Source organism: Panthera onca, chromosome B1 (assembly GCF_046562875.1).
Source record: "Panthera onca isolate mPanOnc1 chromosome B1, mPanOnc1 haplotype 2, whole genome shotgun sequence".
Taxonomy (NCBI): domain Eukaryota; kingdom Metazoa; phylum Chordata; class Mammalia; order Carnivora; family Felidae; genus Panthera; species Panthera onca.
The window spans coordinates 204,423,996-204,440,507 of NC_138342.1; the positions used below are offsets into that span (position 1 = coordinate 204,423,996).

Here is a 16,512-nt window from a genome sequence, read left to right on the forward strand (position 1 = left end):
GACCGATTTGATAAGAGGAATGTCCATCCCTGTGTTTCTGAATTTGACCCCTCGTTTCTTGTTGCACTCAAAACACTCGAGTGTCTCCCTGGGAGCCAGCTCTCTGCCTGTGTGCCGCCTGGCACGTCTTCTTAAAATACGGCCTTTGGTTTCTCTGACGTGTAGGGACTAAGTTTTCTTTTAAGTTTGACACTGTAGGTTTGTGTTCACCTTCTAAATGATTTAAAGTTTTCACCAAAGAATGTTCTGTGCATACAGCAGACCCTCCTTGAGGCCCTGAGGGCCGCGGCCACCGACACTTGCCCTCTTGTCTCCCGCAGAGCTAACTTACGGCTGAGGGAAGAGCTGAAGACAGAGAAGAAATCGGGATTTTGGGACAATTTGGGTTTAAAACAGAACATACAGTCGAAGAAGCCAGATGAGATCGAAGGCTGGGAGCCTCCCCGACTTGCTCTGGAGGACGTGAGCGCTGGGCCAGGCGACCCCGCGAGCGGCCACCCGTCCGGGCCGGGCTGGGAGGAGGGCGCTGGCGGCTGCAGCAAATACACCAGCCTGGCCAGCTCGGGGAACAGCTCGCGCTGGAGCCTCCGGTCGGCCGGGAAGCTGGTTGGCATCCGACGGCAGAGCCGAGGCCACCTGACCGACGACTGGGAGGAGCTGGAGTGACCTGCGGGCACGCCGCCCCCCGGAGGGGCCCGCGCAGCCCCTCTGGTGGCGTGCGGGCTCTCGGTCTGGTGATTCCCGGTGTGTCTGTTTGCGTCGGGGCGTCCGGGCCTTTCGTGTGGACGGCAGGGGCTCTCCTCTGTGTGCCCACATTTGGACTGTCCCCCTCTGCGGGCTTGGCGGGGGCCCCCAGAGGGTGTGTGTGCGTCCGAGGCGGCCCCACGACAGCCCCCACAGCTTGGCGTCCGGCCGCGGAGCCGCCTCGCGCGGTCTTCATCATGTCCCCCGCCCCCCGCATGTGGCATCCGTGCGCCTCTGTGACTCTCGAGACCGTAGCAGCCGCGCCGTCCTCCCGTCAGCAGGAGTCTGTCATCCGGGCGCCAGACCAGTCTTCCCGAGGTCACGTTCAGTTGCATTTAACCCGGTTAACCCAGCAAGTTGAACTTCCTCTCATTTTAGATACCGGGAAAGCAGAGGCTACGTTTGGTCAAGCGTGAAATGCCACCACGTGCACACGTCTTCGTCTTGTGCCCTGGGAGGAGGGGTCGCGTGTGCGTGCTGGGTGGTGGCTGTGGTCTCGACCCGCGTGTGCACTGGCTGGTGACCAAGCGTGCCTCTCACTGGTCCTGAACTTCATGGCTTGATCTTCACATTCTCTGATTGCAGGTTAAGGAACCATAACGTGTGGATCCGTTTAGCCACTGAGTTTAGACACTCTTGTGTCTGGCAAATCCTGACTTGCTGATGGAGTTTAAACTGTATAAAACACTGCAAGTGCCTCTCTGTGATGTCCAGGTGTTGGGTGTTCGAAGGGAGGCCACACAGGTCTCCACGGCAGGTGGCACTCCAGTCTGTCTTAGGTAACGTGGTTTGAAAGAAAAGGCATAGGGGTTGTTTGGGTTAAAAACAAAAACCTCCAGTTACACTGTGCATACCTCTCGTGAAAAACACTGTCCTCCTCCGTGCTGCTCGTTTAACCTTCTTGGGGGTCACCGCGCGGGCCTGACGGCAGGACTCCCAAGGGGGAACAGTGTCCGTCTGTCCTCTATCCGTGTAGCTGTCTTTCTCCCGTCTTGTGCTAACTGAACAAGGAGCTTACCTGACCAAGTCTGGAAAGGGGGGCACGTTTTAGCGGTGTTTAGTCCAGTTTGTGTTAGAACCTCGAAATGCCGGGGGTTTCGCGTTGCAGGGAAAGCTTGTTTCCTCAGGTAAATGGGTCAGTAGCTAGGCCGCCACCCCGCGTCCCCTCCAGCTATGCCCACGGTGGCGGGTTTATGCAAGGATTCTGCAGCGGGAGCCAGAGGCCCGGGGAAATAAACATTGTGTCCGGGGCTCTGCGAAGCTGCCTTGTTTGGGGGGGGGGGGGGGGGGGGGGGTCCCGGCCGGCAGGTGTGAGTCGCACCCTGTGGGCCGCTGCAGAGTCATGTGGGGATGCTAAGTGCCTGTCACTCACCGCTGTGGAAGTCTGTGACGTGGGGTTGGCAACCTCCTCCTTCATAATACTGTTTCTCAAATCTGAAGACAAAGCCAGATGGGAAGTGGAGCGCGCACTGTAAAGCATTTTTCCTGTCTGCAAAGATTAATGTAAAAATAAACTCTTCTGTTGCATCTGATGACATGAAAATAAGTATGTTTGTGGTTTTTAATATATTTATTGACGTGCTTTGGGAGAAAAGTATTTTTCCTTGCTAAGAATTTACCAAAGCAACTTTGTGTGGTTCACAGGTTAAAGAGAATGTGGTTTTGATGTGGGGTTTTGTTTGCAGCCTGTGAACACGCACCTTCACTGTGTAAAGAGCAAGTGGTCTGTGCTCCTCCTACTGTTGCTGGTTTTTTTAAAGGAAAGTGAGTGGCTTCAAAGAAAGTTAGAATCCATTCTTAATGCTGAGGTTTTTTAAAAAAGAAAATCAACTTCCTCTTTCATTATTAGTTTGCATGACTATTGGCGTCTACTCCAAGGTAAATGCTCCGGTGACTTTAACCACTATAAAGCTAATGGCACTTTTCTGGATACCTTAAACCTCATTTTAAAATGCAAACAGTACGTGTAGACTTTTTCATAAATAAATGCCAATTTCAACCTAAGTTTCCAAGATGTATCTTTTGCATATCTGCCTTTTTCCGCCCTCGGTCTGTCAGGAGCCAGGTCGCAGCACCTGTGCGTGGGGGAGGGGTGTGCGTGCTCTGGGGCTTAAAGATAAAAGCGTCGTAATAAGCAGTCTTTCCCTTCATGTAGCTAAGCATCAGGAACACATCCGCAACAGTTTTACTTAATCACCTGTTTTTCAGAGAGAGTGGGGTGCGGGGTGGGGGGCCAGAGAAAGGGAGACACAGAATCTGAAGCAGGTTCCAGACTGAGCTGTCAGCACAGAGCCTGATATGGGGCTCAAACCCACGAACCGTGAGATCATGCCCTGAGTGGGACACCCAGCTGACTGAGCCACCCAGGTGCCCCAGCACCTTTATCTTTTAAAAAGATGACCATCCCTTAGACATAAGTCTTTGAGAAGGTGGCCCGTGTCCGAGGAGACAGGTACGTACCTCAAGAGCTGGGGAAGCACGTGGACAGACATCCGTGGGTCTCAGGGAGCAGGCACTTTGGGGGGGGCACGGGGGGTGGGGGTGGGGGGCACTGATTTCCTTCCCTATCCATGGGTGTCCTGAGTGGCGGTTGCGGCCTCTGGACTTTCCCTTCCTTGTCTCAGTGGAGAGCCAGTACATGTCCCATCACCCTGGTCGTCCACACCCTGCCTCACCCGTGGGGCCACGTCCCAGCTGCCCCCCAAACCTGCCTGCAGTGCGGGGGTCCCCGTGCATCCTGGGAGCTTCCTCTGCCCGCTCTCTTCTCCTGCTTACTCCTGGTTTCCTGGTTTTTCTGCTTATTCCTCAGTGGGTCTTTCTTTGCCTGTATAAAAGACCAGCAGGTGGCGCACTATTCAGTAAGCCACGAAGATTAATTGGCTAAGACCGCTTTTCTAATGATGGGATACTTTTCAATAAATGTTCACCACCGTCCCTCGGGTGAGGAGCTGAACCCCGGGGTGGGTTCTGTTGCAAAAGCAGTGCAAACCTCTGATGAGGCGGCGTCAGACATTCCCTGAGCGATTCAGTGGGCTCCTAGGGGCCAGGGAGCTGTCCCCGTCCACGCATGGGTTGGCTGGCCGCGGAGGACTCGTCTGCTGTCAGGCTGGCCGTGGGCAGGTCCTTGCTGGTTCTAGACGTCGGTTCCCTGGAGCCGGGCTCCCACAGGATCCATTCACGGGCCCAGCCTGGGCCACACTGAGACATTGTATCCTCAGTACAAGGGGTTCACAGGGGCTCCCACCTGGCCACGGCTCAGGTCCCAGGAGGGCTGGTCACAAGATGCTGGGCTCCCGGCCCAGGTAATTTATAAATTAGGCACAGTGACGATCATAACAACATGCTGTGGGAGGAGTCACGGGAGTGTCGTCTTTCTCAAAACACCCCCACTGTGCTGTGCTGACTCTTCTTTCTGTGACGACCAGACAGGGCAGTCGCAGTGAGGGCAGTGACGCGGCCTCAGGCCACTAATGGCCATCTGGTTGGGAGAACACAGGAGTGAAACTGTCATTTCTTTGCTCCTGGGAGTGTGGCTGCAGAGGCTATGACCCTGGGGTGACCGCAGGGCCGGCTTGGATACTGACTTCCATCAAGGGTCCTTTTAGTAACTGCCGTCAGGTGCCTGTGCAATCGGAGCCCCTCGGTGGGTGTCGGGAGCGCCTGGGCATCCCGGTGTCCCTCTACAGGGCACTTGGCAGGCCCTCCTAAACCCTCAGAGCTCCCCTATCTCGTCACCTCGTGCTGGCAGCTCCACTGTGCTTTGGTCGCACCAGGCTGGCCCTGGGAGCACAGGCTCTGGTTCCAGCACTGTGGTGGGGTCAGCAGCAGCAAGGCCTTCCTCCGGCACGTTGTGTCCAGATCAGGGTCTGCACCGTGTGCGGGTGGAACAAAGTCACAGTGGGCACAAGTGGCTGTGACCAGCCAGCTGCCCAGGCCCAGGGGTTGAAGCAGTGAGGTTGTGTGCGCTTGTATCTAGAGGTGAAAATATAGGCTCGTCAGGTGCGTCATCTGCCAGTAAGACTTTCAGTTCAAACCCTTTCTCTTCCGAGTATTCTTTGACTTTCTCAATAAAGCATTGGTGGCACCTTTCCGTAAGTAAGACGGCGGTCACCCACACAGCCTGGTGACGTCCTTGGTTTTGAAGGCCTGCCCTACACCATCCGCCCCGCTGTGAACGCAGTTCCGTGCACATCTCCTTCCGGGGGAGCCGGGCTCCACCACAGCTGAGGACCTGCTGGGACGGAATCCGTTCTCCTCAACGGGCACCTTTGGCTCTGCTGCAAGCCTCCCCCACCTCCGGGTCTGCATCCTGGCCTCTCGCCCACGGTCTCTGATTGAACCAGCACCACGTTCCTCCTCCACGGATCGAAGGCCGTTCATGCGGCGATCTCGGGGACTTCCACCCTGGGCTCTTCCCTTTTCATGTAAAAAGGAAGCACTTTCTGTGACAGGCCATCTGACAGCCCGGCCAGCTACCAAGTCACTTTTCAACATTTAGAGAGCGATTCATTTAAGCATTTAGATGTAAACTACAGACATCATGACATTTCAATCCTAAATGCTGTCAGTATACACATCTAAAAATGATATTCCCCTGAACCACCACTGTATCACAGGCACAACAAAATTATTCAAGTAGAGTTTTCCATGTGGCTGAAAAATGTCTTTTTAGCTTCTTTTTCCTCAAAACCAGGATATGGTGTATGAATCGTATCTGGCTTGGTAAAAACTCATAAATGTTAGACATGGTAAGTTAGGGTTAAGTTTCCCCAAGCAGTGGAGGCAGGTCTTCCATGCTGGAGGCTGTGTCCCTTTCCACCATCCTGGGTGGGCGCCATCATCAGGACGTACCCATGCAGGGGTCGGACACTCAGAGTCGTTCTCTGCTGTCGGCCAGGCTGCCTCCCACCTGTAGTCTGGTGGTGGGTCTCCAGAGGTTCCGATCATGTCGCCAGGCCCTTATAACCTCCGTCTGTTGGCCCGGATTCTCAGGTCCACCTCGGTAGCAGCCGTGCTGCGCAAGAAGGATGTTCATTTGGATGGATAAACGTATGCAATTAGAAATGGTCTTAACATGGTTTTCCAGAATTGCAGAGGAGATATTTTCATTTGGTGATACAGGCTGTGTATAATTGCAGCTTTCCAAACAACTCATTATTACTGATCTCTTTGGGATTACTTCTATTGACTGTGATTTCCTTACTAAGTCAAGATCAGTGTTAGAGTTTTAGGAAAATATTTATAGGATTTTAAAAAGTGCAAAGTTTATTTTCAAGAAAGCTGAACAAGTCTGGAAGTGGAAGGGGAATACCATTCACTCCAATGGAGTTTGGAGAAGTGGGTTCCCCCCACCCCCCAATCACTAGAATTTCAGAATTCTCCTCCCTGGAGACTTCAGAACTGGTCAGTAGGGTAAATGGAGAGACACCAAGAATTTCTGTTCTGAAAGAAATCTCCAAGCTCAACACATGAAAGCACATGAAGCCAACTTTCCCAGGAACCAGAGGAGAAACCATCCCTGTGGAGACACTCAACTCTGGATGCTCCAGGAGGGCACCACGTCCTCCCGTCTCCCTCACTTTATGTTTGGGAGCTTATGTGTCTTCAAAAGTAACATAAAAATGTTGGGATAATGTATCCAAATATGAATAATTACCTCAAGTAGAATTATGGGTAGCATTTAAAATTTTCTGTGGATTGGCTTTTTAAGAAAGCTTTTTACAGTGGACATATACTTTTTGAAATACCTGTTACCTGTTTTTTTTATTGCAAAAGTAAAATGGAAAATATCAAACATACTTTTCTCTTCTATAAGTAATGGGTTGGCAAACTACTGCCTACTAGCTAAATTTGGCCCACCACCTGTTTTTGCATGGCCCACAGGAATTATTTTTACATTTTTAAATGGTGAAAACACTTAAAAGAATCCTATATCACAACACATGGAAAGTCTATGAAATGCATGTTTCTGTGTCCACAAAGTCTGGCACGTGGCACAGTCACTCGTGGGGAGGCTGCCTGCATCGCGGTGTCGCAGCCAAGCCCTTGGGGGTAAGGCAGCATGTAGCCCACAAAGCCCAGAATGTCTACACAAGTCTGCTAAGCCTGGGTATAAAGTCCTGTGTGTACCCACCCATTCGGCCAGTGATGACCCCATTTTGTTTTATCAAGGTGCCCCTGACTGACCAAAGACATTAAAGTCAATCACAGACATCCTATAATTTTATCATCTTCATGTTGTTTAAATAAAGAAAACAGTTGAGAATTCATCAAGAAGATCGATAATCACACCTGCAGCAAACAGTGATAGAATTGAAGGAGGACATCGCTTCTCGGCCTTTTGGCTAAGATCAAGTGTAGAACTGAAGGAGGACATTGGAAACTCCAGGGTACAGTGCAAAAAACATCAATCCCTCCACTTTCAGTAAAAGGGATAAAATCCACTGAGTGGTAAATCAATTTACCATACACGTTAACAGAGAGAAGGGGAAAACATGATCATTTCAACCAATGGAGAAAAGCCACTTGGTAAAAAAAAAAAAATACTCAACTAAGATAGAATTCTGCCTGATCTTACAAAGGGACATAAAAAAAGCCCACAACTAACATCCTCCTTATTGACAAAAGACCAAGAGCTTTTCCTCTAAGATCCAGAGTGAGACAAGGACCCTCTCTCACCACTCCTTCTCCACATAGCACTGAAAGGCTTTGCCACAGCACTTAGACAAGAAATAAAAGGCATCCTAATTGGAGGAAGACGCAAAATTATGTTTATAGATAACATGATCTTATTTGTAGAAAACCCTAAAGATTCTTCCAAGACAAAAAAAAAAAAAAATGAAGAAAACCAAAAACCACCAAAAAGTGTAATAAACAAGCTCAGGAAAGTTGAAGGATAAAAAATCAGTATCAAAACAACAGATGCGTCTATTTATACACACTAACAATGAGAAATCACAAAAGGCAATTAAGAATATTTCATTTATAAAAGGAACAAAGAATAAAATACTTAAGAATAAACGCAATGGCAGAGGCTAAGTATTGTACACCGAAAACTACAAAACGTGACTTAAAGAAATTAGAGGAGACACAGATACATAGACCCCCCTGTGCTTGTGGGTGTAAGACTTCATATTAAGATGGTAGCACCACCAGATTGATCTACAGATTAAATGCAATCTCATCAAAATCCCATGGCATTTTTTTGCAGAAACAAAAAAGATGGTAAAATTTACATGGAATCTCAAGGGATCCCAAGTAGCCAAAACAATCCTGAAAAAGAACAAAGTTGGAGGACACACACATCCTGATTTCAAAACGCACTATGAAAGGGCACCTGGGTGGCTCGGTTGAGTGTCCAACTCTTGATTTCAGCTCAGGTTATGATTCCAGGATCTTGGGTTGTGGGATTGGGCCTCATGTCAGGCTCTGGGCTGAGCACGGAGCCTGCTTGGGATTCTTCCCTCCCTCTTGGGAGGGAGAGAGTGGGAGAGAGAGGGGCTCCCTCTGCCCCTCCCCTACTTGTATGCACTCTCTCTCTGTAAAATGCTACAGTAGTGAAAACAGTTTGGTCCTGGCATAAGAACACATTTAGACCAATAGAGACCAATGAGTAGAACAGAGAGCCTGGGAAGAAACCCTCACACCATGATTTTAGACAAGGGTGCCAACACCATACAGGGACAGAAAGGGCAGTGTTTTCAACAAATGGTGCTCGGAAAACCGGATGTCCACACATGAAAGAATGAAGTCAGGCTCTTACCTTCCACCATACCTTTCACCAAATGCCTAAACACAAAAGCTAAATAAAACTAAAAGCCCTGGGCAAAAGCAGGGAGAGAGTTTCATGACCTTGGATTTGTCAGTGATCTCTACAGAGATGAAAAGGTCAGCCAACAACAGGAGAAAGAGAGAAATGGGCTCCATTAAATTGCCAAGTGTAAGCATCAAAGACATAACCATGAGAAGACAACCCGCACAGTGGGGCAGGATCTTCAAGTCACAGACCTGTAAGGAGTATCTAGAATATAGGTAGAACTCCTGCAACTAGACAACAAAAATACAACTTCACTAAAACGTGGGCAGAGGACTTGAATAGCCCTCTCTCCAAACACGACACACACATGCCAGCGGACACATGGAAAGGTGCTCAACATCACTCTTCATCAGGGACATGCGAATCCAAACCACCAAGACACCTCATGCCCGTTAGGGTGGTTACTGTACAGGAACGAACACCAACCTCAGAAGGTGACAAGTGTGGGAAGAATATGGAGAAGCCGGACCGCTTTGGCAGTGTTGGCAGGGTATGAAATGGTACGGTGTCTGGGGAACACAGTACAGCACTTCCTCAAAACAGGATTAACACAATTAGCAACTGATCCAGCAGTTCTGTTTCTGGGTATTTATCCAAAGGAGTCAAAATAGAATCTTAAACTTTTTTTTAATATTACATATTTTTGAGAGAGACAGAGGATGAGCGGGGGAGGGGCAGAGAAAGAGGAAGACACAAAATCTGAAGCAGGAACCAGGCTCTGAGCTGTCGGCACAGAGCCTGACGTGGGGCTTGAACCCACAAACCATGAGATCATGACCTGAACAGAAGTCGGACGCTCAACTGAGCCACCCAGGGCGCCCTGTTTTTTTTTTTTTTTTTTAATTTACATCCAAATTAGATAGCATATAGTGCAACAATGATTTCAGGAGTAGATTCCTTAGTGCCCCTTACCCATTTAGTCCAGCCCCGCTCCCACAATCCCTCCAGTAACCCTCAGTTTGTTTTCCATATTTAGGAGTCTCTTCTGTTTTGTCCCCCTCCCTGTTTTTATATTATTTTTGTTTCCCTTCCCGTATGTTCATCTGTTTTGTCTCTTAAAGTCCTCATATGAGTGAAGTCATATGATTTTTGTCTTTCTCTAATTTCACTTAGCATAATACCCTCCAGTTCCATCCACGTAGTTGCAAATGGCAAGATTTCATTCTTTTTAATTGCCAAGTAATACTCCATTGTATATATATATACCACACATCTCTTTATCCATTCATCCATCAATGGATGCTTGGGCTCTTTCCATACTTTGGCTGTTGTTGATAGTGCTGCTATAAACGTTGGGGTGAATGTGTCCCTTCGAAACAGCACATCTGTATCCCTTGGATAAATACCTAGTAGTGCAATTGCTGGGTCGTAGGGTAGTTCTATTTTTAGTTTTTTGAGGAACCTCCATACTGTTTTCCAGAGTGGCTGCACCAGCTTGCATTCCCACCAACAATGCAAAAGAGATCCTCTCTCTCCGCATCCTCGCCCATATCTGTTGTGCCTGAGTTGTTAATGTTAGTCATTCTGACAGGTGTCAGATGGTATCTCCTGGTGGTTTTGATTTGTATTTCCCTGATGACGAGTCATGTTGAGCATTTTTTCATGTGTCGGTTGGCCATCTGGATGTCTTCTTTGGAGAAGTGTCTATTCATGTATTTTGCCCATTTCTTCCTTGGATTATTTGTTCTCTGGATGCTGAGTTTGATAAGTTCTTTGTAGATTTTGGATACTAACCCTTTATCTGATATGTCATTTGCAAATATCTTTTCCCATTCTGTCAGTTGCCTTTTAGTTTTGCTGATTGTTTCTTTCGCTGTGCAGAAGCTTTTTATTTTGATGAGGTCCCAGTAGTTCATTTTTGCTTTTGTTTCCCTTGCCTCTGGAGACGTGTTGAGTAAGGAGTTGCTGTGGCCAAGATCAAAGAGGTTTTTGCCTGCTGTCTCCTTGAGGATTTTGATGGCTCCCTGTCTGACATTGAGGTCTTTCATCCATTTTGAGTTTATTTTTGTGTATGGTGTAAGGAAGTGGTCCAGGTTCATTCTTCTGCATGTCGCTGTCCAGTGTTCCCAGCACCACTTGCTGAAGATACCATCTTTATTCCGTTGGATATTCTTTCCTGCTTTGTCAAAGGTTAGTTGGCCATACGCTTGTGGGTCCATTTCTGGGTTCTCTGTTCTGTTCCATTGATCTGAGTGTCTGTTCTTGTGCCAATCCCATACTGTCTTGATGATGACGGCTTTGTAGTATAGCTTGAAGTCTGGGATTGTGATGCCTCCTGCTTTGGTTTTCTTTTTCAAGATTGCTTTGGCTATTTGGGGACTTTTCTGGTTCCATACAAATTTCAGGATTATTTGTTCTAGCTCTGTGAAAAATGCTGGTGTTACTTTGATGGGATTGCACTGAATATGTAGATTGCTTTGGGTAGTATCGACCCTTTAACGGTATTTGTTCTTCCTATCCAGGAGCATGGAATCTTTCTCCATTTTTTTGTGCCTTCAATTTCTTTCATAAGCTTTCTATGGTTTTCAGCGTATGGATTTTTCACCTCTTTGGTTGGATTTATTCCTAGGTATTTTATGGTTTTTTGTGCAACTGTAAATGGGATTCCTTGATTTCTCTGTCACTGCATTGTTGGCGTATAGGAATGCAACTGATTTCTGTGCATTGATTTTATATCCTGCAACTTTGCTGAATTCATGAATCAATTCTAGCAGTTTTTTTGTGGAATCTTTTGGGTTTTCCATATACAGTATCATGTCATCTGCAAAGAGTGAAAGTTTGACCTCCTCATGGCCAATTTGGATGCCCAGGTGCCCCATTCTTGAGGACATATTTACACACCCATGTTCACAGCAGTCAAAAAGTGTAAGCCACCAAGTGTCTGTCCACAGATGAACAAGACGACAGGATATTATTTAGCTTTAAAGAGTCAGGAAACTCTCACACCTACTACAACACAGATGGACCTTGAGGACATTATTTTAAGTGAAAAAGGCAGTCACAAAGGGACAGATGCTGTGTGAACCCAGGTATTGTATGTATCCAGGGTAGGTCGGAGACAGTAGATGGCAGTGCCAGGGGCTTGGGACCAGAAGTCAGCGTTTAATGGGGACAGAGTTTCAGTCTGGGAAGGTGGAAAGTTCTGGAAGGGGACAGCGGTGGTGGCTGTTCAATCTGAATGTACTTAATGCCCGTGGACACTTACCAGTGGTTAAGATTATGAATTTTGTGTGTACTTTACCATAATTAAAGTTTTAAAAATGACACTGGAATTTTTTGCATAAAGAGTAGAAAGGTGGTTGTATTTACCCGCGCAAATTCCTCAAAATGACTACCAAATAAAAGTGATTTTTTTCTTATTCCAAAAAAACAAAACACAACATGACGTGGCAGGTCGTATCCCAAACAGAAGAGCAGTGTTGGTCGGAGGAGTCCAGGTGCCTGGAGAGCTGCCTCCTGGCTCCTCTCTGGCCGAGGGCCACAAGCCAGTTCTTGGCTGCAGCACTTGCTGCAGGCCTGACCCTGGGTGAGAGGACAGGACAGCGAGGGACACACGGCGGGGTCACCCACCTCTTCCAACGCGGGTGGTCTGTGGGACAACACCTGCTGCCACGCCACCCTCGGGGCTCCAGAGACATCCACTCAGGTCAGTCACGGGGACACTGGTGTCTACATGCCAGGAACCTGTGCAGGACAACAGACGGGCAAGGCTGCACTGAGAACCGGGTGGAAACGGACACTGTCAGCCCGGAGGGTGCTGGCAGGCGGGCGCCCAGGGCGGGTAGGTCCTGACGGCCTTCCTCGTGTCTGTGCACACCCTCTGGTGGGTCACTGCGCGGTGTCTGATGGCACGCAAGGTGGGGAGGAGGGAGGAGGAGGGGTGGAGCATGATTTGCACACACAGTTCATGAAGGAAGTGATGTGATGTTTCATAAACCATGAGCGCTTTTGGGTTTTTTTTGTTTTTTTTACAGATTTTTAAAATTTATTCATTTTTTGAGAGAGTGCATGAGTGAGGAGGGGCAGAAAGAGGAAGACACAGAATCCGAAGGGCTCCAGGCTCCGAGCTGTCAGCACGGAACCGACGTGGGGCTTGAACTCACGAACTGTAAGATGATGACCTGAGCCGAAGTCAGATGCTCAACCGACTGAGCCACCCAGGCGCCCCGACCTCCTGCCTCTTCAAACTGGTTTTCAGAGGGCAGCACCCATCACTGGCAGTGACTGTGGAGAAAGCATTCTGGCCGTTGCTGAAGCGCAGGCTCCTCGGGAGAGGAGCTCCAAGCAGACACGCAGAACCGGGCAGCCTTATCCTCTGACAGGGAAGCTTCTCAGGAACCACGACTCACACGGAGTTCTACCCAATGTTTAAAGGAGAATTAACATGAGTCCTCCACACACCCTTCCACCAAAGGGTAGCTGGACCACTTCCAGGGCAAGGTCATTCTCGGAAGCCGTCTTCACCCTGGTGCCCAAACCAGGCAGCACGACAACGTGCAGACTGAGGCCTCTTACAAAAAACCCTGCACCTGACGCCGGAAGACCCAAACCCACAACCATGTACGCAGGGCCTCAGCTCACAGTGCAAGGGTGGTGCAACCTGCAGAGATCAAGGGATGTGGGCGCCTGGCGGGCTCAGCTGGTGCCCCACGCTGAGGGTAGGGATTAAAGATAAAATCTTAAATTAGCCAATGTGATACCCAAATAGGATGAAGGATGAAACCACATCATCTCAACAGATGCAGAAAAAACACTTGACAGAGTCCAATACTCATAATTTAAAAACTCCCCAAGAAGTAGAACTGGAAGCCTCACCCTCAACCTGATAGAGGCGTCTGCAGAAAGCACACAGCTGACCTCGCAGCCACCCTCACGAGAGAGACGACAGATATCTACACCCTGCTGTTAACCTGGCAGTTCCAGTCCGTATTCCCCGCTGCCGAGGATGGGGACGCGTGTCGCTGCTCGTAAGGAATCTACACAACTGCTCTGGGCCGAGTCAGGGGTTCAGCAAGGTCAGAGGACACAAGCGAACACGTTTTACACAGGTGTCTGCACAGCAGGACAATGGCAGCATTCACGCACGGCACACGTCAGACGCAGTCAGATCCTCGAATACGGTCTCACAGCAGACCTACTTCTCAGGACCAAGGCCTCAACAGTCAACAGTGCCACCTGCTGAACTGTGACAGGGACCACCTCGGTCCTCTGTGTCCACACCGGGTGAGAAACATCTTTCTGTGCCTTGAGACGGGCAAAGTGGGGCTGCGTCTGGATGGGCTTCCTGGGCTGGCAGTGCCCACAGGGCTCACCTCATGCACACCCCGTCTCGGGACCAAAGGCACATGAGACTGACTGCAGGGTCTCCAGCTGTCCATGCCCTCATGTCTCACCGTCCCATGCTCTGGAAGGCTCTCCACAGACCGGAATTCCCAAGTACCTGCATTCCAGGGTGTGGATTTACGACCGCTCTGTGTCTCGCCCCATCCCGGAGGATGGATCTGTGCCTCCACGTGGCTGTTGCCGCCTTAGTCCGCGGCCTCAACTCCGTGTCTTCCTGGACACGGCTGAGATTGCCACTAGCTCGGGCCGGGCTCGTGCACGCACCTGGGCCTCGCGCATCCCAGGTCTGGGTCTGACTGCGTCCCCCGTGCAGAGACAGGCTGTGCTCCTGTCCCTGCGACACCATCACCATTGTTTGGGGAAAAGAGCCCAAACTTCAATATCCTCTTTAGAAGAAATTAATACAAAAGGCAACAGGCAAAAGGTACACGTTAGGTAACTGACCAAAAGCAGAAGCGAATGGCCGACAAAGAAAAGGAAATGTCGCCACGCCTCGTCCTTCCCTTAGGAAAAGCGCCGAGGGAACAGGACGTGGGGGTGGCCGTCCTTAGGGACTCAACACCGTTGTCTCCGGTTGTGACAACTTCTGTTCACAGGACAGTCTGAAAACATCCTTCGACACGTTTGTCTTGAGGAGGTACCAGCTGCACAGCCCGCGGGCCCTGACAACAAAGACCGGTCTGGATGGTGCTGAGCAACCAATGAAAACCATGCTTTCAAAATGCTGTTGAGAAAACGGTTGCTCATAAAGTGAAAACGGTAAACGGAGGCTTACGCTCCATGAGAAGCTCTCACACAAGACACAGACATTCTGGGCTCCACGGCCATTCCGCGGGAAGCGACTGTGCACCGCGTACAAGCTGTGCCCCCAGCATCAGGGCAATACAGGACAGGACACCGAAGGTGCAGAATCTTTACTTACAAGCACGCAAAACTGCACACCATTCCAATACACCTGGCAGGAACAAACACTGAAGGACAAAGTAGAAATGGTTCCGCGGGGGGGTGGGCGGGTGGTCCCTGACACCTACTGAAAGATCGGAATCCACGATGTGTTCCTCTCCAACAGCGGGTGGGGGTGGCAACATCCTTTCTGGCAAGAGACAGCAGGCCCCTCCAGGGGCAGGATTATGGGGGATTTTTATACTCTTTTTTAACACCTTTATTTTCAAAATTATCTGAAACAGACGTGCATTATTTTAAAAATAAGGCAATCTTTTTTAAAAGTTTAAATAAATGATATCAAAATCACTCACACTTTTCCAGAAAGATGCAAAACAGAAGCTCCATCGGTAGACAGACAAGATTTATTACTCTGTCTGTAAAAGGAGCTCCAGTACAGGGCAGTCGAGGCCGAGGGCTGTCCCTCCTCCTCCTTGCCGTGGCACATGCTCCGTGGCTGGCTGCTGCCCCGTGGTTCACCGGGAGCACCCCACCACCGCCTCTGCCGGCCACGAAGCTGTGCAGAGTTCACAGCCCGACCACCAAACACAGAGACACCACACGTCTCCCGAGGTTCAATGCGCAGAGGGTTCACTTGGACACAGCCAGTGCAGTTAACACACGCGAAGAAAAATAAATACTCTGCACCCGGTATCTACAAGGCTCACTTACTCTGTCCCCTGCCTCTCATGACTACGAAATCAGGAAACTATCATTGGACAGTTAGGAAGAACAGCATTAGCTGTTAGTGTCAGCTCAGCACACAGTGTGGTGCTAAAAATCCAGAATCTGACTGAACCGTACTTATAAATCTGCAAAGTTGCCAATTTTAGTAGACTTGGATGAAAAGGACTTTCTAGAGGAGAGAGTAGAAATGCGTTTGCTTGGGTGCCCTGACCCCCTTTGAAACGGAAACCAGCCCCACAGCCCTGGCCACACGGGGGAGCGTTCTCCACGTCGTCCTCGTCCTCGTGTCCCTATCCTCACCGCTGGCTGCTGCCTGGTGTGGGTGCCACCCGGTGTTGATGCCCCTCCCGCAGCGACGGCACCTTCAGAACCGGAACAGGTCGATGAAGTGCTGTGGAGACACAGGCATGAAGCAGCTGTCGGGGTCGGCGGCCGTGCAGGGGTGCCCCGAGTCCTGCGGGGGGAGGGAGAGGCGTCAGCACCCAGCAGCTGCCCCGTCACAACACGTGGGAAGTACACGGGCCACGGCAGTTTGTCAGAAGAGATAGGGGCCGGGGGTTTCTGCCTCCCTGGCCTGGCGCCACACGCTGTGTTCCCCCACAGCCGCTCTGCTCCCACCCTGCCCCGTGGGGTCAGGCCCACGCCCATCAGCTCGCAGGCAGCGTGCAGCTGGGGACCAGGGTCACACCTAACAGGACAGAGGACTAAGGACACAGGCTTTCTGTGGACTGAGAGCCCAGGCCGATGGGAGCCCTCGGCCACGCCAGGGCAGCACCTGCGCGGGAGGTCTAAGGACTAGTCTACGATTTCCTCTCCGGCTGAGCCTGCCGCTCGAGCGCTGGCCTGCAGGGTCTTCCCTGAACCCTGGTGGGGCCGGAGCGGGCAGGAGCCCACCGCTGGCCGCAGGCCCCACGCATGCTGGGAGCCCAGGCCAGCCGGTCGGTGGGGAGCATGCATGGGACGCGACACAGGCCTGGTCT

At 50.2% G+C, this 16,512-nt stretch overlaps 2 protein-coding genes across 12 annotated transcripts in view; one reads left to right on the forward strand and one right to left on the reverse strand.

The window, feature by feature from the left end:
- The window catches only part of TDRP (testis development related protein), a 41,118-nt gene extending 38,370 nt beyond the window's left edge, over positions 1-2,748 (forward strand). For both annotated transcript variants that reach the window (XM_078445201.2, XM_078445202.2), the window contains one exon: positions 321-2,748. In XM_078445201.2, coding sequence (XP_078301327.1) covers positions 321-666 — 346 coding nt within the window. In that variant the 3' untranslated portion in view covers positions 667-2,748. The remainder of the gene's footprint in view (positions 1-320) is intronic.
- Positions 2,749-14,802: 12,054 nt separating this feature from the next.
- The window catches only part of FBXO25 (F-box protein 25), a 53,277-nt gene continuing 51,567 nt past the window's right edge, over positions 14,803-16,512 (reverse strand). For 8 of the 10 annotated variants that reach the window (XM_060652794.3, XM_078445200.2, XM_078445197.2 and 5 more), the window contains one exon: positions 14,803-15,986. In XM_060652794.3, coding sequence (XP_060508777.2) covers positions 15,897-15,986 — 90 coding nt within the window. In that variant the 3' untranslated portion in view covers positions 14,803-15,896. The remainder of the gene's footprint in view (positions 15,987-16,512) is intronic. The other 2 variants (XM_078445199.2, XM_078445198.2) reach the window with 1 other exon arrangement.